Here is a 23,490-nt window from a genome sequence, read left to right as displayed (position 1 = left end):
TCACATGAAAGAAAGACCAAAGCAGTAAAAAAATGCAGAAAGAAAGACAAAAGCAGTAAAAAATGCGGAAAGAAAGACAAAAGCAGTGAAAAATGCAGTTTCTTATTTTGGTATACAATATAACTGTATTTGTATCTATAATACGCGTAGATCAAGTTTCCCATGCCCCTTTGTGACACACCCACACATACGCCATACCGTCTCATCCCCACCACAAATACACAGAAACATCATATAGTAACTGAATGAAAATGTTGGAAAAGGTCGAATTGTTGACAGAATCGGCCGAGATGTTGACAGAATCGGCCGAGATGTTTACAGAATCGGTTGAGATGTTTACAGAAGTTGCCAAATTGTTGACAGAATCGGCCGAGATGTTTACAGAATCGGTTGAGATGTTTACAGAAGTTGCCAAATTGTTGACGGAATCGGCAGAGATGTTGACAGAATTTGCCGAGATGTTGACAGAATTTGCCGAGATGTTGACAGAATCGGCTGAGATGTTGACGGAATTTGCCGAAATGGTAAAGACCAACTCCGCGAAGTATCTGAATAAAAAACTGTTGACGATATTGGCCGAAATGTTGACGGAATTGACCGAGTTGTTGACGGAATTGACCGAGTTGTTGACGGAATTGACCGAGTTGTTGAGGAACTGGTCGGGATGTTGCGATTGAAGCAAAATGGTGAACATTTCTCGCTATAGTACATGTACATGTAAATCATTTCCGCCACAATACAAATAGTATTTAGCTTGAGGAAGGACCTTAAAGTTCTATTAACATCCAGGGTCATTTAAGAACGTGTCTGGTTTTGGAGATGGAGACCACTCCGGCCTACGGTCAGTACCTGGCAACTGCCCCACGTAGGTTTCGAACTCGCAACCGCGGCCCCCTCGGCAGTGTCTGTTTAAGTGGATCTCGACGCCTGTCATTAAGGTGTAACGAATATTTCTGATATCTTGAATATATATAGATATTAAAAGTATCAGCTTAACAATTTATTCCGAGTCCGAGACTTCTATCCAGAATTTCTTGTCCAGTAATCGAGATAGTCCTAGATCTCCTCACTTCCGGGGCTCCGACATCTGTCCGTTGAAGCTGGGAACAAATAAATAGAATAAATCGTTATTTTATTTATTTATCAAAGAGCAAAGCACAGTTAAACAAGAAACGAGGGCGGAAGGCTATAAAAAAATCCTCATCCGAAAAATGGGGGGAGGGGGTCCTGACCCCCAGAACACCCACCCATCCACCCTGGATCCGCTCTAGTGGGAACGATGGATTTGTATACAGCCGTCTAATACCAAAGATAATAAACATTCTCCAGAAATAACCGTTAGAAAATAACTGTTATGGGACTAGCCAGAACGTTTATGTTCTTTGAAAGCCTTAAAAGTAATCCGTCAGAAAATTTCCGCAGAAAATACGGAGGGACGGAGTATCTATTTATACAAAGGGCAATAACTCCAAAAATGATGGTCAGATAAAATAACTGTTATTCAGTTTGTCGAAAACAACATAAAGGTATTAAATTCAGTTTGGATATTCATTGTTTTTCAAATTTGTGGTGTTGAATATCTAGGAATCGTTATTCAAAATGTTAAGAGAACACTGTACAGCCAAATTCAAAATGAAGGGCCCTAACTCCCAAAATGAAAATTACGATTCTCTAACTTGTCCGTGTTCTCACGTTAACAATGCTGACGTTTCCATAGAAGTGTTTATGTGTATGACGTAATTGTGAGTTATTTTAACATTACAAAGCCAATCAAATCAACATCCTTTCTTCATTTAACATTAATTTACGGAATGAACTCTTGACTAGCGAACGTGACCCACTCCCGTTGATTTCGTGTTTAAGAAGAATAACACGTGAAAACAACTTCTGTGTGCAAATGAATATATATCATAGAGAGATAGACATACCACTGTAACCAAATCGATAGATAAAACCCCAAGACTTGATATTTTTACAGTTTATGTACAAGTATTTGGACTTATCCTCATGTGTGTATCACAGGGACTTGGTATCTTTATAATATATTCGTATTTGGACTAACCCTACTGTTTATCACAGGACTTTATATTTTTACAGTCTGTTTATTTGGATTTATCTTAATGTTTGTACCACTGGGACTTGATGTTTTTCCAGTCGGTTTATTTGGACTTATCTTAATGTTTGTACCACAGGGACTTGATATTTTTTCCAGTCTGTTTATTTGGACTTATCTTAATGTTTGTACCACAGGGACTTGATGTTTTCCAGTCTGTTTATTTCTCTTAATGTCATTACCACAGGGACTTGATATATTTTCCAGTCTGTTTATTTATCTTAATGTTTGTACCACAGGGACTTGATATTTGTCCAGTCTGTTTATTTGGACTTATCTTAATGTTTGTACCACAGGGACTTGATATATTTTACAGTCTGTTTATTTATCTTAATGTTTGTACCACAGGGACTTGATATTTTTTCCAGTCTGTTTATTTCTTTTAATGTTTGTACCACAGGGACTTGATATATTTTCCAGTCTGTTTATTTATCTTAATGTTTGTACCACAGGGACTTGATATTTGTCCAGTCTGTTTATTTGGACTTATCTTAATGTTTGTACCACAGGGACTTGATATTTTTTCCAGTCTGTTTATTTATCTTAATGTTTGTACCACAGGGACTTGATATATTTTCCAGTCTGTTTATTTGGACTTATCTTAATGTTTGTACCACAGGGACTTGATATTTTTTCCAGTCTGTTTATTTGGACTTATCTTAATGTTTGTACTACAGGGACTTGATATTTTTTCCAGTCTGTTTATTTGGTCTTATCTTAATGTTTGTACCACAGGGATTTGATATTTTTTCCAGTCTGTTTATATGGACTTATCTTAATGTTTGTACCACAGGGACTTGATATTTTTTCCAGTCTGTTTATTTGGACTTATCTTAATGTTTGTACCACAGGGACTTGATATATTTTACAGTCTGTTTATTTGGACTTATCTTAATGTTTGTACCACAGGGACTTGATATATTTTACAGTCTGTTTATTTCTCTTAATGTTTGTACCACAGGGACTTGATATATTTTACAGTCTGTTTATTTATCTTTATGTTTGTACCACAGGGACTTGATATATTTTACAGTCTGTTTATTTATCTTAATGTTTGTACCACAGGGACTCGATATATTTTCCAGTCTGTTTATTTGGACTTATCTTAATGTTTGTACCACAGGGACTTGATATATTTTCCAGTCTGTTTATTTATCTTAATGTTTGCACCACAGGGACTTGATATATTTTCCAGTCTGTTTATTTGGACTTATCTTAATGTTTGTACCACAGGGACTTGATATATTTTCCAGTCTGTTTATTTATCTTAATGTTTGCACCACAGGGACTTGATATTTTACAGTCTGTTTATTTGGACTTATCTTAATGTTTGTACCACAGGGACTTGATATATTTTCCAGTCTGTTTATTTGGACTTATCTTAATGTTTGTACCACAGGGACTTGATATTTTTTCCAGTCTGTTTATTTATCTTAATGTTTGTACCACAGGGACTTGATATTTTTTCCAGTCTTATCCTTACGTATCCTTACATTGTGTTTCTCGGGGACAAAAGACTTGTTACAAATCTAGATCTACATGTTGTATATTTGGACCTATCCTAGTGTATACAGCATTTTCATTAAAATGCCACATTTAACTGCGTTTACAAGAATATGACTCCAACATACATGTACATATACTTAGACTGCCCCTGTCTCTATAGAATATTGAAATTATAAATAAAATTGAGCTGTATGATTTTGTCCCTCCCTAAGTTTGAAACTAGGGGCAGATAATCTAGTATTAGAATTTAGCTTGACGAGCTTAGGTTTAACATATACTGTGCACAGCAAAATCTCTGATCCCTGTCGATAACATAAAACACATTTCCTTCACACCTATACCAAAATCTCTCCCAGAATACATTGCGGTTATACTCGTCATGAAGGATAACCGCAATGCACTCTGGGAAAGATTGGTCTATACCACAATTTACTTCCCCATCCCAACCCATAGGACCTTGGCACGAACCCCCGGTCCACGGTCCAAGTATCTAAAATATCTACTATATAAGTAGGAACAATATCTAATATGATAATTAACTGTGCTGTACACACCATACCGATTATACTTACTCGTATCATATGTTAAAAAGCATCCAAATCCATCATTTTTCACACCCTGGTGATTTGTATTACTGTAATGAGAAGCTTAAATACGGAGAGTTTGTTCTATATTGCAACACCCTAAAATATCCACTGTTATCAAATTAAAGATTTTTTGGTTTGTTTTTGTTTAACGTCCTATTAACAGCCAGGGTCATTTAAGGACGTGCCAGGTTTTGGAGGTGGAGGAAAGCCGGAGTACCCGGAGAAAAACCACCGGCCTACGGTCAGTACCTGGCAACTGCCCCACGTAGGTTTCGAACTCGCAACCCAGAGGTGGAGGGCTAGTGATAAAGTGTCGGGACACCTTAACCACTCGGCCACCGCGGCCCCAAATTAAAGACAGAGTAAAATGTTATGCCCTGAACAAAATTAATTGAAAATGACATTTGACCTTTAAATGAAGGTCACAGCAGACCGATTAGTTCAGACTATTTACATAACAGACATCTAGGAAACTATGGTGACTGATTTCTCGCATTGGGGTGCAGGCGCTATGGCGTGCTGGTGTGGTAAAATGTCGTTTTGGTGCGCGTGTTAGCGTTTTGGGGCGCGTGTTAGCGCTTTGGCGCCTTGTCGCAGTTTTAAAACGCGACAAGACGACATTTTCTCTCTTAAATCTCGCTTTGGCGCAGTTTTAAAACGCGGCCAAAGCCAACATGAGATGGCCGTAATCATTTCACCATAAGAAACTGATCCAACACACACGCATACACACACACCTCACACACACACACACTCTGGCACGCCCGCCAACCTCTATAGTGACTCATGCATTGAAATCACGAATACATATATTATTGTATCTATTACACAATATATGACGTATTTTACCGTGTCCTAAATTCTGACACAGGAAATTCTGCTTTCGATTTCTCCACATTCACTCTTATAAAGATCTCGGTTATCAAGGCCAAGATGGATGCTGCGGCGTAGTACTAACAAGAGGCCAAGGGCCTCGTAGCTCTCTGGACGTTGATTTGAAATCCAGCTTGTTTGTATATACAGTTACGTGCCAATTTTAGTCTTTCAATTTTTTTTAAATTTTGCTATATATTCTTTGTATTTTCAACTTTTTCAATGAATTTTCCTGACTTTGAGTATTGATCGTTTTAAATGAAATTTTGTACTCTTATAGAGAATTGTTTCCTGTTTCATCTCATAATATTTTCAGTTTTCCTATGTATGTGACTAGAGAAATCATATACATTTATAAGTCACCAAAGGTCACAGGTCAAATTGGTCATCAATATATATAGTATCAATGCGACATGCTTTCAGCTGGCACATTATCAATACATAATACAAATCATCAATATATATGCATATGACTATAATCAATTAGAAACCTATACTCTCTCCAAATTTGATTGAAATTATCACAAGTTTTCTTATATTTACCATATTTACACAAGGTACACTTTATACCCAAAACACATTTGTCAACAGTTATCAGTGATTTAAAGCTGTACACTGGGTAATGGGACAGATTTCATTACTAAGTAATAGCTCTGGAGATGGGGCTCCATTCCCATGCTTTCAAGAAATTAAGTTAATATAAACAATTGGAACTACTAAGAATACATAGTAATGTTTCATATCAGTGTTTGCCAGGGACGTATACACTGTAGCAGACGACATAATGTGTATAAAGTAACACGCACAGCAGCAAATTTTTGCAGCGGCACAGGGATACGTGTGTTTCAGCGAATTATTATATACACATAACAGTGGGTTGATACAGGAACTTTGCCTCATAACTCCTCAGAATATCGTTCGGCATGTCCCTGTGACACCGAGTATGTCCAAAATGACACCGTAAATTGACGATTACTCGAAAATGAAAACATTTAACAACTCAAATTTCTTGTCAAATCTAGTTCGTGTCGACCCCAATCATGTGTCTTGAAATCCATTCTGACAGTCCCACTGTTTCTGATATCCTCTGTCCACAAAATCTTAATAATTCTACTTCCGGCAAAAACATGAGAATGACTGCGTAAGCTCTCCTGGACTCCGTCCAGAGAGCTAAAAAAAGTAACCCCGTCATGAATATCTTGGCTAAAGGTCAGTATACAGACCAGTTTCCTGTACAGCTAGTAACGTTGAACAGCCAGATCAAGTCATATGCTTTATCTCTCTAGACAATATAGTGTGTAGCAAAGTTTAAGAATATACGTGGAAAATAAATAAAGAAAAGATTCAGTTAAATACGATTAACATATCCTCTTAATATTTCTGAAGAAAAAAAAAGTAAAAAAAAAAAGATTTACCCAACTCTAACCGTCAAGAAAGTTTGGAGTATTTTATGCTTTGTTTGATAAAATTTCCCCACAATCAGTGCCCATGATCCATCAAATTTATTACGTCGTTTGATAAAACTAAAAAAAGGAAAATATTTAAAAAGAAAGAGAAAGAAAAAAGAAAACCTACCTTTTGAGAACCTCCTCTAAATGCGACGCATTTTGCACATGGTACTTTCCCATCACATTTGCGATGTTTCTCTGTGATGAGCCACGAAGATAGAGTCCAATCGAGAGGATGATGAGACATACAGTTACCATTGACAACAGGACCACAATGTAGGTCAGCATATCACAGGGATCTGAAAAAAAATATTCTGCCTCAATTCAATGGAAACAAGAAATATCTTTAAACAAGAAATATCTTTAAAAAAAGATAAACGGCATAGTTTTAATGCTGGTGGTTATAATGTAAAACTACTGGTGAAATAAATTAACGAACTACACTGTAATTAATAAATGCGCAGTTTCAGCACGTATAACAAAATTATATCAATTTGAATCATTTTGGTGATAATAAGACTGGAAATGTGTCATTTGAATAGATGCATTCACTTATTCAGCTTGCATTCAATTCAAAAGGGACATCACGGTAAAAACGTTGCAATTTTCACTGAATGTACGCGTTTTGTTGCGTTCCAATGTTCACAGTCAATCCCTATGTCCAGCTTGACCACTCGATTTAGTTGGGAATCCCCCTCTAAATTTAGCGCGGAAAATATTTTTAGATCGTTACGTGACTGTTTTGAAGTCGTGGCAACACAAACACACGATAGTTTACAAGGCGATATCTATATTCCATCTGGGTTAGTTGGATAACGATATTATACACAGTGGTTTAAATGTTAAATAACACGTTCTGTAAATATTAAATCTGAATCGATGACACAAAGGCTTGTAGCAGTAAAGCAATGCATATTTCAGGGAGAACAGGGATTTCCTCGAGAGGGTAGGCGGTGACCTAGATTTTCGATCTTATAAGGCCGAGGGACGATTTTTTTTCAAATTAAGCATGCGATTGTAATACAATAATTTACTCGTCTATAATGAAACATTTGAATTAGAAATATCATAATCATGTCCACAAGTACCTGTGGTATATATGTCTCTGCTTTAACTTTTCGTTTTTAACTGTATATCTGCATTTTGCATTGACCGCTACATTGACCAATCACATACTTCATCTTGGCCAGAACGCCACCTGTCGCGTCATATCCGGGGCCAAAAGAAAATTAGACGGCTATGCCGAAAAACGGCATAGTTTTAATGCTGGTAGTTATAATGTAAAACTACTGGTGAAATAAGTTAACGAACTACATTGTAATTAATAAATGCGCAGTTTCAGCACGGATAACAAAATTATATCAGTTTGAATCATTTTTGGTGATAATAAAACTGCAAATGTGTCATTTGAATAGATGCATCAAAAGGGACATCACGGTAAAAACGTTGCAATTTTCACTGAATGTACGCGTTTTGTTCCTTTGCAGTTATGATTCTGTGCTGTCCCAATGTTGACTACATTGACCAATCACATACTTCATCTTGACCAGTAACGCCACCTGTCGCGTCATATCCGGGGCCAAAACAAAATTAGACGGCTATGCCGAATAACAAATTTTGACTTCCTCTATAGGGTCGGGTTCCTCTTCTTGTTTCAGTTACTCTATTTCTCCTTATGTCATATCTCTGCCACCCTAGCCCTTGGTAGGGGAAGGGGAAGGGGGAGGGTTTGGGTTGTCAGACGATGATATATTTACATAGATATAAATTAACCTGTGACTTGAAATACACTATTGATGTCATCAAGGTATTAACGTATTTCCCACTTTGATGACAAATTATCATACCGTGATGTATTCTGACCTGATATTTCATATCGACATTTTTCGGCATAGCCGTATAATATTCTTTTGGCCCCGGATATGACGCGACAGATGGCGTTACTGGTCAAGATGAAGTATGTGATTGGTCAATGTAGCATTCGATGCAAAATACAGATATGCAGTTAAAAACGAAACACAGTTAAGACTGAATATTCAAATGACACATTAATAAAACCCTATCCTGATTTAAATGCAGTCTTATTATCACCAAAAATGATTCAAACTGACATATAATTGTGTTGTCCGTGCTGAAACTGCGCATCTATCAATTAGTTCATCAATTTATTTCACCAGCAGTTTTACATTTTAACCACCAGCATTAAAACTATGCCGTTTAACTTTTTAAAAGATATTTCTTGTTCAAAATGATATTGCTTAAGAAGCGTCCGTAAGGGTGGGAAGTTATGCAAAATCCCTCTAGTTCGAGCATGACCAACCGTAAAACAACATATTTGTACCTTTACAAGCATCCAAGAGGTCTTCGCATCCAAGACGACAACTCCTGTCAGTGGCACAGAATAGATTCTTTCCACAAGGAGCGAATACTTCGTCACAGGCGGCCATTGTTTCTGTTTTAACTAAATCTAAACTGGACTCCACAGTCTCCTCTGCGCTATATGATGTAAAGTGTTACGTGTGATCTAAATATAGATATCCTGTGTTTTCCCTTTCGCTAAAAATAACTCCTTGTAATATTGAAGTAGATAAAAGTAATTATTATGCAAGAGACATAGTAAGTGGCCAGATCATCTGCTATCTAGGGCATACACGTCTAGTCCGAGTTTCCTCTGGCAAATAATATCCGATAGAAAAAGAGCCGTCCAGCGGCCTCTATGGTGTCAGGGCCAGAGGAAACTCGGGCTATAACAAGTCATATGTTTAAATAAGTGCAGATACAACAATGCTTTCTTATTTTGTAAGTACACAAGCTTATGATATCAAAAAAAATGTAGAACACTGTAAATCACGATACCAGAGTACATCGTGCATACAAACTTAGCATTCGAGCACAGGGTCTAGGCGCAGACCTACAAGACAAAAAATAATTGTCAGATACAAAAAAAATGGGTCATACACGGAGAGGCTATTTTTTTTATCTGATAATTATTTTTTTTTTTTTGTGTGTGTGTGACGTAGGTCGGCGCCTACCCCCACGGCCATGAGTAAATTAAAGCTACAAACTAATTTGTCGGGTAGGGTTAAAAATGATGTAAATATATTTAGTAACCAGGGCTGTTCGTGGTCGTCATAGTTACAAACTGAGTTGATATTTTGCTGTTTGATTTTCAATGTTATGATGGCTACATATAATAGTCAAGTCATTGTCAAGATGTGGAGTTAAATAACAACAGTAATAGCCTCATTGTCAAGATGTACAGTTAAATAACAACAATAATAGCCTCATTGTCAAGATGTGAAGTTGAATAACGATATTAAGAATGAAATTATCTATAGAAAGCGAAAGTAAGAAAATGTCTACGCTATAATTGTCACCATTGTTTCTTAGAACTGCTGAATTAATAGAGTTTGACGCAACCCAAGTCACACGACTTTTATGTAAATAGATAATGTAACGTTCCTCATTGGTTGGTTCGACACATTTTCTAATGAAAGATCTTAGTTTTTAAATACCTAAATGTAAGAACACACTTTTGCTGTTATAAGGAAAGCTGAATTTTTGTTTGTTTATATTGAAACTAAAGCCAACATTTTTAGCGCGAACTGATCGGACAATGTTTGTTAACAGAAAGAGAACATCGTCACTGACACTATAAAGGATCTAGGATCGGACAGTGTTTGTTGACAGAGAGAACATCGTCACTTATAAAGGATCTAGGGATCGGACAATGTTTGTTGACAGAGAGAACATCGTCACTTATAAAGGATCTAGGGATCGGACAGTGTTTGTTGACAAAGAGAACATCGTCACTAATAAAGGATCTAGGGATCGGACAATGTTTGTTGACAGAGAGAACATCGTCACTTATAAAGGATCTAGGATCGGACAGTGTTTGTTGACAGAGAGAACATCGTCACTTATAAAGGATCTAGGATCGGACAATGTTTGTTGACAGAGAGAACATCGTCACTTATAAAGGATCTAGGGATCGGACAATGTTTGTTGACAAAGAGAACATCGTCACTTATAAAGGATCTAGGGATCGGACAGTGTTTGTTGACAGAGAGAACATCGTCACTTATAAAGGATCTAGGATCGGACAATGTTTGTTGACAGAGAGAACATCGTCACTTATAAAGGATCTAGGATCGGACAATGTTCGTTGACAGAGAGAACATCGTCACTTATAAACAATCTAGGGATCGGACAATGTTTGTTGACAGAGAGAACATCGTCACTTATAAAGGATCTAGGATCGGACAATGTTCGTTGACAGAGAGAACATCGTCACTTATAAACAATATAGGGATCGGACAATGTTTGTTGACAGAGAGAACATCGTCACTTATAAAGGATCTAGGATCGGACAATGTTCGTTGACAGAGAGAACATCGTCACTTATAAACAATATAGGGATCGGACAATGTTTGTTGACAGAGAGAACATCGTCACTTATAAAGGATCTAGGGATCGGACAGTGTTTGTTGACAGAGAGAACATCGTCACTTATAAAGGATCTAGGATCGGACAATGTTTGTTGACAGAGAGAACATCGTCACTTATAAAGGATCTAGGGATCGGACAGTGTTTGTTGACAGAGAGAACATCGTCACTTATAAAGGATCTAGGGATCGGGCAATGTTTGTTGACAGAGAGAACACCGTCACTTATAAAGGATCTAGGAATCGGACAATATTTGTTGACAGAGAGAACATCGTCACTTATAAAGGATCTAGGATCGGACAATGTTTGTTGACAGAGAGAACACCGTCACTTATAAAGGATCTAGGATCGGACAATGTTTGTTGACAGAGAGAACATCGTCACTTATAAACAATCTAGGGATCGGACAATGTTTGTTGACAGAGAGAACATCGTCACTTATAAAGGATCTAGGATCGGACAATGTTTGTTGACAGAGAGAACATCGTCACTTATAAAGGATCTAGGATCGGACAATGTTTGTTGACAGAGAGAACACCGTCACTTATAAAGGATCTAGGATCGGACAATGTTTGTTGACAGAGAGAACATCGTCACTTATAAAGGATCTAGGATCGGACAGTGTTTGTTGACAGAGAGAACAACATCGTCACTTATAAAGGATCTAGGGATCGCACCATAGAGTTAATTTTTCTAGGCCATAGAAACGTGTCAGGTCCCTGTGGTTCTACCAGACTTTAGAACAGACATGACAGGGCGGTACATACGATGACATGATGAGGATAATACAGACGATGACATGATGAGGGTGATACATACGATGACATGATGAGGTGATACAGACAATGACATGATGAGGTGATACAGACGATGACATGATGAGGTGATACAGACGATGACATGATGAGGTGATACAGACGATGACATGAAGAGGGCTATACAGACGATGACATGAAGAGGAAAATACAGACAATGACATGATGAGGGTGATACATACGATGATATGAAAGGGTGATACATACGATGACATGATGAGGTGATACAGGCGATGACATGAAAGGGTGATACAGACGATGACGTATACACCTGACTATGCCTGTGAAGTATGGAGTACTCATAATGCTTTGGAAGTTGAAAAGGTACATTTAGAATTTTGTAAAAACTTACTGGGCGTTAAAAAATCTACCTGTAACGCTATGATTTATATCGAACTTGGGCGACTCCCACTGAAGAATATGCAACTTAATAGAATGTTAAAATTTTGGTTTAAATTGTTGAATTCTGATAATTGTATACTAAGAGAGGCTTACAACTTGCTCTACATGGAAATTGAGAAAGAGAATCCAAAACAGAATTGGCTCTTGCATGTGAAGCACAAATTATTTGAACTTGGATTTGGATATACGTGTATATGGTTACGTCAGTTGCCTTCTGATTTTGTTTATATGCCTATTATAAAAGAAAGAATTAATGACCAGGCCTCTCAGACATTGTTTAACTCATTACATATGTCGAGTAAATGTGATCTATACAAACATATGGTTAATAAAGTAACACTGCAATTCTACCTCACCAAATCATTACCAAGTCAATTGAGAAAAATGATAACAAAACTGAGACTTTCAGCACACAATCTAGCTATAGAATCAGGAAGGTATAGGAATATTCCCAGGTGTCATAGGTATTGCATTAACTGTAATTCTTTAGAAGTTGAGGATGAATTTCATTTTTTACTCGTATGTCAAAAATATTCAACTCTTAGAGGAAAATATATAAAGAAATATTTTTGGAAAAAACCTTCAGTCTTCAAAGTATTAGAATTACTGAACACAAATAGTCTTAAAGAATTGAATTTGCTAGGAAGATTTATCAAAGAAGCTTTTAGTTGCAGAATTGTGTAAATATACTCGGTTTGTGTAGGTGTTGAGTTTTGATGTAACACGTTATTGCATAATAGTGTGCTTATACATTGTTGAACCTCCCGGTGTCCGTCTGTCGTGTTTATCAAATGGTATTATCTGATACTTTGTTTTCCATGTCTCTCTGACTGACTGTTATAAAAGTTCTCCTAGAATCCTTATTCTGTAACAGTGTATTATAATTAGTATCAATTCTGTGATTGGGCGCAGCCCTTGTAAGATTAAGTGGTTACAATGTATTTTTTTTTTTTTTTTTTTTTTTTTGCTGATGTTGCCAGTAGACAATATGGTTGATTAATATTCCTCATAATATAGTACATATGTCGGTTAATCGGTTTCCGTATTTAATTATAATAAGTCAATTACGTTTTGTAATTTTATTATAATACATGTTGTATTCATATATATATATATACATATATAAATACATGTATATTAATTTATGTACTGATGGGTCATAGACCTAAAGTCAATAAATGAATTGAATTGAATTGAATTGACTAGCTACCTGTGTGCGGTGACGTATACGCCTGACTAGTTACCTGTGTGGTGACGTATACACCTGACTAGTTACCTGTGTGGTGACGTATACACCTGACTAATTACCTGTGTGTGGTGACGTATACACCAGACTAGTTACCTGTGTGGTGACGTATACACCAGACTAGTTACCTGTGTGGTGACTATACACCTGACTAATTACCTGTGCGTGGTGACGTATACACCAGACTAGTTACCTGTGTGTTGTGACGTATACACCTGACTAGTTACCTGTACATGGTGACATATACACCTGACTAGTTACCTGTTTGGTGACGTATACACCTGACTAGTTACCTGTGTGTGGTGACGTATACACCTGATTAGTTACCTGTATGTTGTGACGTATACACCTGACTAGTTACCTGTGTGGTGAGGTATACACCAGACTAGTTACCTGTGTGTGGTGACGTATACACCAGACTAGTTACCTGTGTGTGGTGACGTATACACCAGACTAGTGACCTGTTTGTGGTGACGTGTACACCAGACTAGTTACCTGTGTATGGTGACGTATACACCAGACTAGTTACCTATGAGTGGTGACGTATACACCTGACTAGTTACCTGTGTGTGGTGACGTGTACACCAATACACGCATTCACTTGTGACCCTTCATTCCTTTTTATGTTATTATTCATCACACATTTGTTGTTTGGATAGATTGATAGTTGAGAGAGAAAAATGCCAGCAAAACTATGTCATTGTAATTTTGAACGAATGTGACAAGGATTATTTAAATGCATATACATTTGTATTAAGTCCAGTTTTTCCGAGAAAAGCAATGTATTTCCCGTTTACTTTGACAAATTCAAAGAGCAGGGATTTAGATAATTGTTTGAGTTTCGTTTCCATTAGTACCATTTCCGACATTCGCTTACATGCAGCTTGCTTTCCTAAAATCGATTAATCATCTTTTTTCACGAAATAAACACTTGACAGATGCTTACGTATCATCTACTTAAGTAATCATGTGACAACATCCCATTCTTTTGATTGGACGGAGACGCAATGCATGATGGACTAGCAGGCGTTGTCATATGGCCTTTATAACCATCGACTCGACGTGATTCGCGCACAGCGTTCAAAGTTGTTCAGAAGACACACACGCACCAGGCCTTTCCAGTTTCGAAACAAGAGCCACCTCTGTCGGTACGCCCAGGAGCTAGAGAGACTGTGAAGTCGGTTTCGAAGACCTTACTGTAAGTAAAAATATTGAGATTCGGTTTCTGGTGAATTTTTCGTAAAATCTAAATTCAATTATATTCAAGGTTCACAAATATATTCGTAATATACATATATATAGTCATAAAGTTGTCTTCCTTCGTCATTTGTGTTACTATATCATATATCAAATATTTAGACCTATGTATCATATGCGCTGTGTTGGCGATCCGAAGATATGCATTTGAATTTCCTGTCGTAGTTGTACTTGATGAATATTTGTAATATGTGTACAATTCGCATCCGTGTACGTAAATACATTGCGACCAGGTATTCATATAATCTAATTGACGACTTCCACAATGATCATGTTAGAATATCGGGCCGACCATTACTGCGCCATTGAAACGTTCTTTTTTAAGAACGCCGATGTGGCGCAGCGGTATAGGCTGCGGATATTTCTGGCTAGGCGATTGGATGCCGTAGATCGTGAGTTCGAGGCCCGGTCAGGGTGCAAGTCAAAAAGCTGTCTTCCTTCGTCATTTGTGTTACTAAGTTATATATGTATTTATTAGCACAATGTATCATATACAATATGTTTCGTGATCCGAAGATATAGATTTGAATTTACTGTCGTAGCTGTAACGAGAGAAATATACTTGATATGTATATCAACTACATTTCTTTCATTATTCTTGTTCACAACACTAAGTTTGTAAAACTTGCGGTCATCAAATATTGCACAAAAATAAATGTCCACCGAATATGATACACTAGCATTTGCAAGTATTGCGCGAACTTCATTACCGCGAACTAATTTCGGCTGTGACAACCGCGAAATACGCGAGAGGCAGTGTGTAATCAGTGTGGTCTGTATGTAAGGAAGGCTATGTGGGGGAGTGTCTGTGTAAGGAAGGCTGTGTGGGGGAGTGTCTGTGTAAGGAAGGCTGTGTAAAGCTTATGAGTGGATGACCAGCAGCTACCTAGCTGTTATGGACTTTACTGGTCGGTATCCCACAGGCGGAGGGAATCCTGTTTTGGTTACAGGATTTTAAATTTTTTTATAAAAATAAACTGGATGAAATATATTAAATAAAATCGACAAATTATACTCGATTCAGAGTTGTCCCTACATAACTGATATCTCACTATATTATATATTATATGAATGATGTTAACATGTATATACTCATTGTTACTAAATGGAGAGAACTTACATAGGCTATGCCTGTTGTTCAATCCTTTTTCTTTCAGAAATATCTTCTTTGAGAAATAAAATTTGTTGAAATGAAAGTGTGGGGGAGGGTCTGTGTGTAAGGAAGGCTGTGTAGGGGAGGGTCTGTGTGTAAGGAAGGCTGTGTGGGGGAGTGTCTGTGTGTAAGGAAGGCTATGTGGGGGAGTGTCTGTATAAGGAAGGCTGTGTGGGGGAGTGTCTGTGTAAGGAAGGCTGTGTGGGGGAGTGTCTGTATAAGGAAGGCTGTGTGGGGGAGTGTCTGTGTAAGGAAGGCTGTGTGGGGGAGGGTCTGTGTGTAAGGAAGGCTATGTGGGGGAGTGTCTGTGTAAGGAAGGCTGTGTAGGGGAGGGTCCGTGTGTAAGGAAGGGTGTGTGGGGGAGGGTCTGTGTGTAAGGAAGGCTATGTGGGGAAGGTCAGTGTGAGGAAGGCTGTGTGGGGGAGGGTGTGTGTGTAAGGAAGGCTATGTGGGGGAGGGTGTGTGTGTAAGGAAGGCTATGTGGGGGAGGTCAGTGTGAGGAAGGTTCTGTGTGTAAGGAAGGGTGTGTGGGGGAGGTCAGTGTGAGGAAGGCTGTGTAGGGGAGGGTCTGTGTGTAAGGAAGGGTGTGTGGGGGAGGGTCTGTGTGTAAGGAAGGCTGTGTGGGGGAGGGTCTGTGTGTAAGGAAGGCTATGTGGGGGAGGTCAGTGTGAGGAAGGCTGTGTGGGGGAGGGTGTGTGTGTAAGGAAGGCTATGTGGGGGAGGTCAGTGTGAGGAAGGTACTGTGTGTAAGGAAGGCTGTGTAGGGGAGGGTCTGTGTGTTAGGAAGGCTATGTGAGGGAGGTCAGTGTGAGGAAGGTTCTGTGTGTAAGGAAGGATGTAGGCGAGGGAGAATCTGTTTATTTCTTTGAACACGCTAGTTTAGACCTATATTGATACTTTCCTTTCCATTCAGATAGTGCATTGCTTTGTTTTGTTGTTGTTTTCTATTGAACGGTAACGACACACTAAATGTACAAATATTTGTGTTGAGTCCGTTTGTTTAAAATTCAAAGAATTAAAACAAACTAACTTCATTACTAATATTTATGAATTACTGTGTATTACCGTCCTTTTGTGGTGAAGTAGTCTAGTTAGCTTCATCAAACATCAATTATCGATGAACCGAAAACAGCACCCCCCAAACCGCAGTACCGGGATTAAGGAAGTGTGTGCTACATCATAGATTTTTGGCGTCAGCAATTGTAACGCCATTTTTGGTATATATGAAGTCTCATTGTCCTGTTTTCATAACGTTATATACGGACAAGCACCCCGGCCTTTAATGACCTCAAGTACCTGCTACGTCCGTGCCATCGTCGCTGTGCTCCAATTTTGCAATTGTTTATGTTCTCTGAAATTTTAAAATCAAGTGTTTAGCTTTTCCTGTTTTTCAATAAATACACGATCGATTGAATGTTCTGATACGAATTACAAACAGAACGGAAGTGACGTAGGGGATGAGACTTATCACATGGGTGGCTATTCAAATTGCCAACACACAATCCTTGGCATCGCTGTTCACTTGGTCCCTATAGTGTCTCCACTCAATTCTAAGTCAGATCCGGAAAACAAAATAGCCGAGAAATCTGTGTAAGAAAAGGTCTGTGTTTAAGGGAGGCTGTGTGTTAGGAAGGGTCTCAGTGTTAGGAAGTGTGTGTGTGTTAGGAAGGGCCTCTGTGTGAGGAAGGGGGGGGGGGGGGGGGGGGGGGGGGTTGATGAAGGATCTATATGTAAGGAATGGTCTCTGTGTGTAAGGCAGACTGAGTGTAAGGAAGGGTGCGTATATAAGGAGACTACGTGTGTAAGCAGGGGATGTGGCAGGGAGGGTCTGTGTGGGGGAGGGTCTGTGTGTAAGGAAGGCTATGAGGGGGAGGTCAGTGTGAGGAAGGTTCTGTGTGTAAAGAAGGATGTACATTTGTAGGCGAGGGAGAATCTGTTTATTTCTTTGAACACGCTAGTTTAGACCTATATTGATACTTTCCTTTCCATTCAGATAGTGCATTGCTTTGTTTTGTTGTTGTTTTCTATTGAACGGTAACGACACACTAAATGTACAAATATTTGTGTTGAGTCCGTTTGTTTAAAATTCAAAGAATTAAAACAAACTAACTTCATTACTAATATTTATGAATTACTGTGTATTACCGTCCTTTTGTGGTGAAGTAGTCTAGTTAGCTTCATCAAACATCAATTATCGATGAACCGAAAACAGCACTCCCCAAACCGCAGTACCGGGATTAAGGAAGTGTGTGCTACATCATAGATTTTTGGCGTCAGCAATTGTAACGCCATTTTTGGTATATATGAAGTCTCATTGTCCTGTTTTCATAACGTTATATACGGACAAGCACCCCGGTCATTAATGACCTCAAGTACCTGCTACGTCCGTGCCATCGTCGCTGTGCTCCAATTTTGCAATTGTTTATGTTCTCTGAAATTTTAAAATCAAGTGTTTAGCTTTTCCTGTTTTTCAATAAATACACGATCGATTGAATGTTCTGATACGAATTACAAACAGAACGGAAGTGACGTAGGGGATGAGACTTATCACATGGGTGGCTGTTCAAATAGCCAACACACAATCCTTGGCATCGCTGTTCACTTGGTCCCTATAGTGTCTCCACTCAATTCTAAGTCAGATCCGGAAAACAAAATAGCCGAGAAATCTGTGTAAGAAAAGATCTGTGTTTAAGGGAGGCTGTGTGTTAGGAAGGGCCTCTGTGTGTGTGTGTGTCTGAGTATTACGGTCTATTTGAAGTAAAATAGTCTAGTCAGCTTCATCAAGCATCAATCAATGATAAGCCGAAAACAGTTCTGCCCAAACCGCACTATCGGGATCAGGGAAGTGTGTGCTACGTCATAGATTTTTGATGTCAGCAATTGTAACGTCATTTTTGGTAATGTAAAATTTGGCCAGGAAAGGGTTAGTCCGCAACAAGTTTGTCCAACATAAAAATCACCGCCCTTGTATATCAATCTACCGAGTTAAAAGCAATTTTAGATTTTGACATGAGTGATTCTCCTTCCTGATAAGTTTCATCCCATACGTCACTTCCGTTCTATTCATGAAATTCGATCGATCGTATATTTATTGAAAAACAGGAAAAGCTGAACACTTGATTTAAAATTACGGGCAAAATGAACAATTGCACAGTTGGAGCACAGCGACGATGGCACGGACGTAGCAGGTACTTGAGGTCATTAAAGGGGTGCTTGTGCATAACGTTATGAAAACAGGATAATGAGACTTAATATATACAGTCACACATCACAACATCAAGGTCTACACCTGAACAGCTCCCATGATGGGGTGAAAGCGGTTATTTGTGTCTGTGTATCTTTAAATAATTATCACCACATTTTGTCGTTCTATAAAGGAAATAGATTTAAACGTTGAACAGAAAAAATCACTTACAAGTCATCAGGGAGTTTCCATTGCCAAAACAGGAACCCGAATAAATCTGGTCTACACTCAGGTATCAAAGACCTTGATCATTCAAATACAAAAAAAATCCTATAAAATATTGTGATCATTTGGCATCTACTTTTTTAATTACACCTTGTCAGCCAACTATCACGAGATGGTGGGCTTTTCAAATCGCCTACGTCGTCCGTCCGTCCGTCCTGCCGTCCGTGAACAATCCTGTCATAATTATTTCTTCACAAGTACTTGAAAGTTGTTTTTTCTCTCTCAAACTTTATATGTAGGTTTTCCTTAGTCGCTAGTTGTACCAATTTGATTTAGAGTCTGATCCAGAAAACAAAATTTCTGACAGTTGAAATTTAGTATTGCTATGTCCCACAGGGATTTGGCACAAATTCACAAACCTCGGTCCATATATATCATACGGTCCGTAGGTAGGGACTTCGTGTCAGGTCCCTGTGCTGTTTCCTAAGTCCCAGAAAATTCTACTTAGCTCTCTGTTAGAAGAATTCATACGCAGGTTCCCCTTGTTTCAAACTGTATATGGACGTTTCCCTTGGAACTTAATTGTGCTTATTTGATCTGGAATCTGACCCAGAAAACAAAATTGACTGACAGTTGAAAATCATTGCTATTTAAACTACATGTATTTCTAATTCAAACAAAATTCTTCTTACGTTTAGATCTCTCTTGTATTTCATATTCTTGTTTTTAAACCATTTAAGTAGAGAAAATATATCAGACTTACAAAGAACCAATAAAGAACATTCAATGGTGGGCGCCAAGATCTCTCTTAGATCTCTTGTATGTCATGTTGCCTTTTAGCGGAAAAATGTTTATCACAGTACTTTTATATCAAACAGGCAGTACCTCCCCATCTCTCAAAGGACATCAATTTTCAACAAGAAGCCAGGGAACGGAGCATATTTGCTTTATTTCAAAGACTCCAATAAGCCGTGTCTGTAAGTATTGTGTCAAAATCTTTCTTTTTTTTTCTTTCTTTCTTTCTTTCTTTTTAGTCTCTTTCTCTAGCGTAAAGGTCCCATTCAATACAATAATTATATTTTGTTTCTTTTATCATCCCGGAAACAGCCATTCAGCTGGTAGCTATTCACTGTACAGTATACGAAAGATCGTCATATCCAGATCATTTATGGTAAAATGTCTTGACCATGGACACAGAACCTCCACATTTGTACAACTCCGTATCGAGGCCAATACAAAATAATTTGTACATGTACAACATATTATCTTGTACGTAGAAGATATCATCTTGTATGTACAACTAATTATCTTGTACGTAAAACTTATCATTTTGTATGTATAATTCATTATAATTTCTCCTGTCCGTGGGCTGACCGGTGTTCCTTATTTAGAAAAATAGTTTGGAGAAACCTTGACCCATTTTTGATGTTGTTAAATGGTAATTGTTTATTCGATAGAGAGTACATTTATTTTGGTCGGCCCTATACGAACGTTTTGATATCAATAACGACAGAACAGACAAGTAAATTGTCGAATTTTCGAGGCAATCTGCCCCTTTATCAAGACACAGGTAAATTACATACGGTCACATATAGACATATATATATATACGTATAACTTATCGAATATAATGTAGATGTTTGATATTAATTCTGACATTTCTTTGTTATACAGATACAGCAGAGGATTAACAACAGTCGCCACCTTTCAATCTTTTCCCCACAATTTTACATATATCTGTAACCATGGCAAACCGCGCACAAATAGTTATAAGGGAAAAAGGGCAGATAAAATGTGATGTACACAAAGATAACAATGTTATTTTTGTGTGCAAAACGTGTAATGTATTAATATGCACAACATGTAGCCTTACAAACCATAAAGCTCACTTCGACAGCTTCTGTGAGCTGTCGAAAATCAAAAATGAAAAAACAAATATTATAATGGACTTTATTAATGACACAGAAAACGTAAATATTCCAAAACTGAACGAGGAAATAACTTCATCTCGAACAAAATTATCTTCGTGTAAAACTGAGTACGAAAAACGTCGTAAAAACGTCATCGATAATAATGTGAAATGTAAAGAGGAATTAGATCAAATTACAGCACAGTACGTATCGATTTATAATAAGATGGAGGTGGCGGACACGGACCTCATCCAGACACACATCACAGACATGGAGAGGAGGTTGGATACTTTGAATAAACTCTCAACAGAATATAAACAGACTCTCCAGACAGGAACCGAAGTACTCGTGTACGACTCGGTATCAGAAATCCTGGAACTGGATTCCGTTATCCCACCGACACCTAACATAGACATGGCAGAATTTACTCCGGGAATAGACAGACAAAGTCATCTTAAACAGGCCCTCGGCAACATGAAACTCCCAACCGACCATCTCCAGGCAGGGTCAGCATCTGGTGGTCACTCCGACCAACGTCCAGTAGTCCGACCAAAAGAGTCTACAGAGGCTGGTCAAGCGTCCACTAGAGCACTCCGGTACAAACTTCGTGATCGTCCTAAGGTCAAATATCAGTTCTCATACCCGGATGACATCACAACGATCTGTCCTACATCTGATGGACGTGCGTGGCTGTGTGACTGGGGCTCCGACACAGTAAAGCTCATTAAAAAGAAAGGTCAGGTCATACAGACGATACGACACAATAGTAGGATACAGGGCATCAGTCTGGACCCCACCACAGGCCGTCTGTGGTTCTGTTGTTGGGATGAGAGGTCTATCTCTGAAGTATCTTCATTATTTACACCAGTCACGAGGTTTACTATAGAGGATTACCCAGCCCGTCTGTGTGTGACCAGGGAGGGACGGGTAGTGGTGGGTACAGAGGGTATACAGGAGTACAAGGTGATGATATACACTGTAGACGGCCAGGTGTTACATACACACATTGTGGAGGGGTCAGGGACGGGGGTAGTACAGTCAATATCACAATGTAGTGTTACAGGTAACATAGCTGTAGTGAGTAGTAAACATATCAGTGGGGACTACACTCCAGACAACTACAGGCGTCACATCATTGTGTACAACCCAACACTCCAGCCTCTGGTCCATTACCGGGGGGAGGGGATAGAGGCCCGGGTGGAGGGAATGCAGGTACAGAAGTCAGTCACACCAGACAAGTTTGATCCAATCACAGTTGTATATGACAGTAAGGGTAATATTGTTATTGCTGACGAGACAAGGGACACAATAGAACTGATAAGTGGAGCAGGGAAGTACATAAAAACACTTCACACAAACAATAAGAGACAGGGAGTAGTAGGTATACAGAAGGGTGATGTGTTGTGGTCACGCTTAGAGTTAGATACAGGAAGGCCGGGACTCAAACTCCTCAAGTATTATAGTGACTGAGTGACTCAACCTTGAGTGAGGATACAGACAATTTATATCAGTGGACTTATACAACATAAACTTTATATTTTATCATCATGGTCGACATTTCCCTCTGATGGATTCTGTCAACAATGTTAGAATGTGTGGACATTTTTCTTTCACTGAACTGTTGTTCCCATCATATGAATGTGATATTCATTATTGATTTAAAAACAATGTTTTATTTTAATTACGGACTAAGATGTGTTTATCTAAGTCCGTGATTTATAGTAAATGTATCAATGCACATTTATCTGACCGTGGGTTTGGAAATTCATGCCGGTTTCATATCAACCCTGAAATCAACATCTCTGTATCTGATTGAGGTGTATAACCTGACTTCCCTACCTCCTCCAGTGGATCGTCCAAAGCCTGTTTTACCCACAAAATACTTGGGATAACCCAAACAATTTTTTTTTTTTTTTTTGTAATAAACTAATTATAACAGACATATGACGGGTGACCTAACAAGGAGTCAAACGTACCATTGTTACTTTATAAATTTATAAATCACCACCCTGTCTAGTCATGTTGTGTACAAATCATTTGTAGATATCAATCATTGTTTTTTATGTAATAAAAGTTAATGAATTGTTAATTGGTGTCGTTTTTTTATCATTTTAACAAACTGACCTGACTGTTTCATCGTTTCCAATCGCAAAGCCAGGGTTTCTGACGGTTCTTCTTTGACCATACATGTGGTTATAACGATGACAATGACAAGATTTTATAAAGTGCAAAAAATGTTACGAAAGCCGATATTAGCTGGTCACTTAATTAAAAGTGTACCGGCCGGTTCTGGCTATGGTACACACTTATGTTATTTTGCTCTTA

General features: G+C 38.3%; 2 protein-coding genes across 2 annotated transcripts; one reads left to right on the top strand and one right to left on the bottom strand.

Annotated features, from left to right (window-relative positions):
* Nucleotides 1-807: 807 nt before the first annotated feature.
* LOC117328653 lies at nt 808-9,042 on the bottom strand. The gene is made up of 3 exons (XM_033886134.1): nt 8,869-9,042; nt 6,655-6,826; nt 808-1,100 (listed from the first exon to the last, which is right to left on the bottom strand). The coding sequence occupies exons 1-3, from the start codon at nt 8,972-8,974 to the stop codon at nt 1,067-1,069; spliced, it is 312 nt and encodes a 103-aa protein (XP_033742025.1). The 5' UTR covers nt 8,975-9,042; the 3' UTR covers nt 808-1,066.
* Nucleotides 9,043-14,525: 5,483 nt separating this feature from the next.
* Nucleotides 14,526-23,090, top strand: LOC117338086. Its single transcript, XM_033899284.1, has 3 exons — nt 14,526-14,634; nt 20,134-20,232; nt 20,930-23,090. Exon 3 carries the CDS (start codon nt 21,001-21,003, stop codon nt 22,633-22,635), a length of 1,635 nt encoding a protein of 544 aa, XP_033755175.1. The 5' UTR covers nt 14,526-14,634; nt 20,134-20,232; nt 20,930-21,000; the 3' UTR covers nt 22,636-23,090.
* Nucleotides 23,091-23,490: the final 400 nt, after the last annotated feature.

Source organism: Pecten maximus, chromosome 1 (assembly GCF_902652985.1).
Source record: "Pecten maximus chromosome 1, xPecMax1.1, whole genome shotgun sequence".
Classification (NCBI taxonomy): Eukaryota; Metazoa; Mollusca; class Bivalvia; order Pectinida; family Pectinidae; genus Pecten; species Pecten maximus.
Note: the sequence above shows the minus strand (reverse complement) of the source record. Positions and strands in the feature narration are given on the sequence as shown.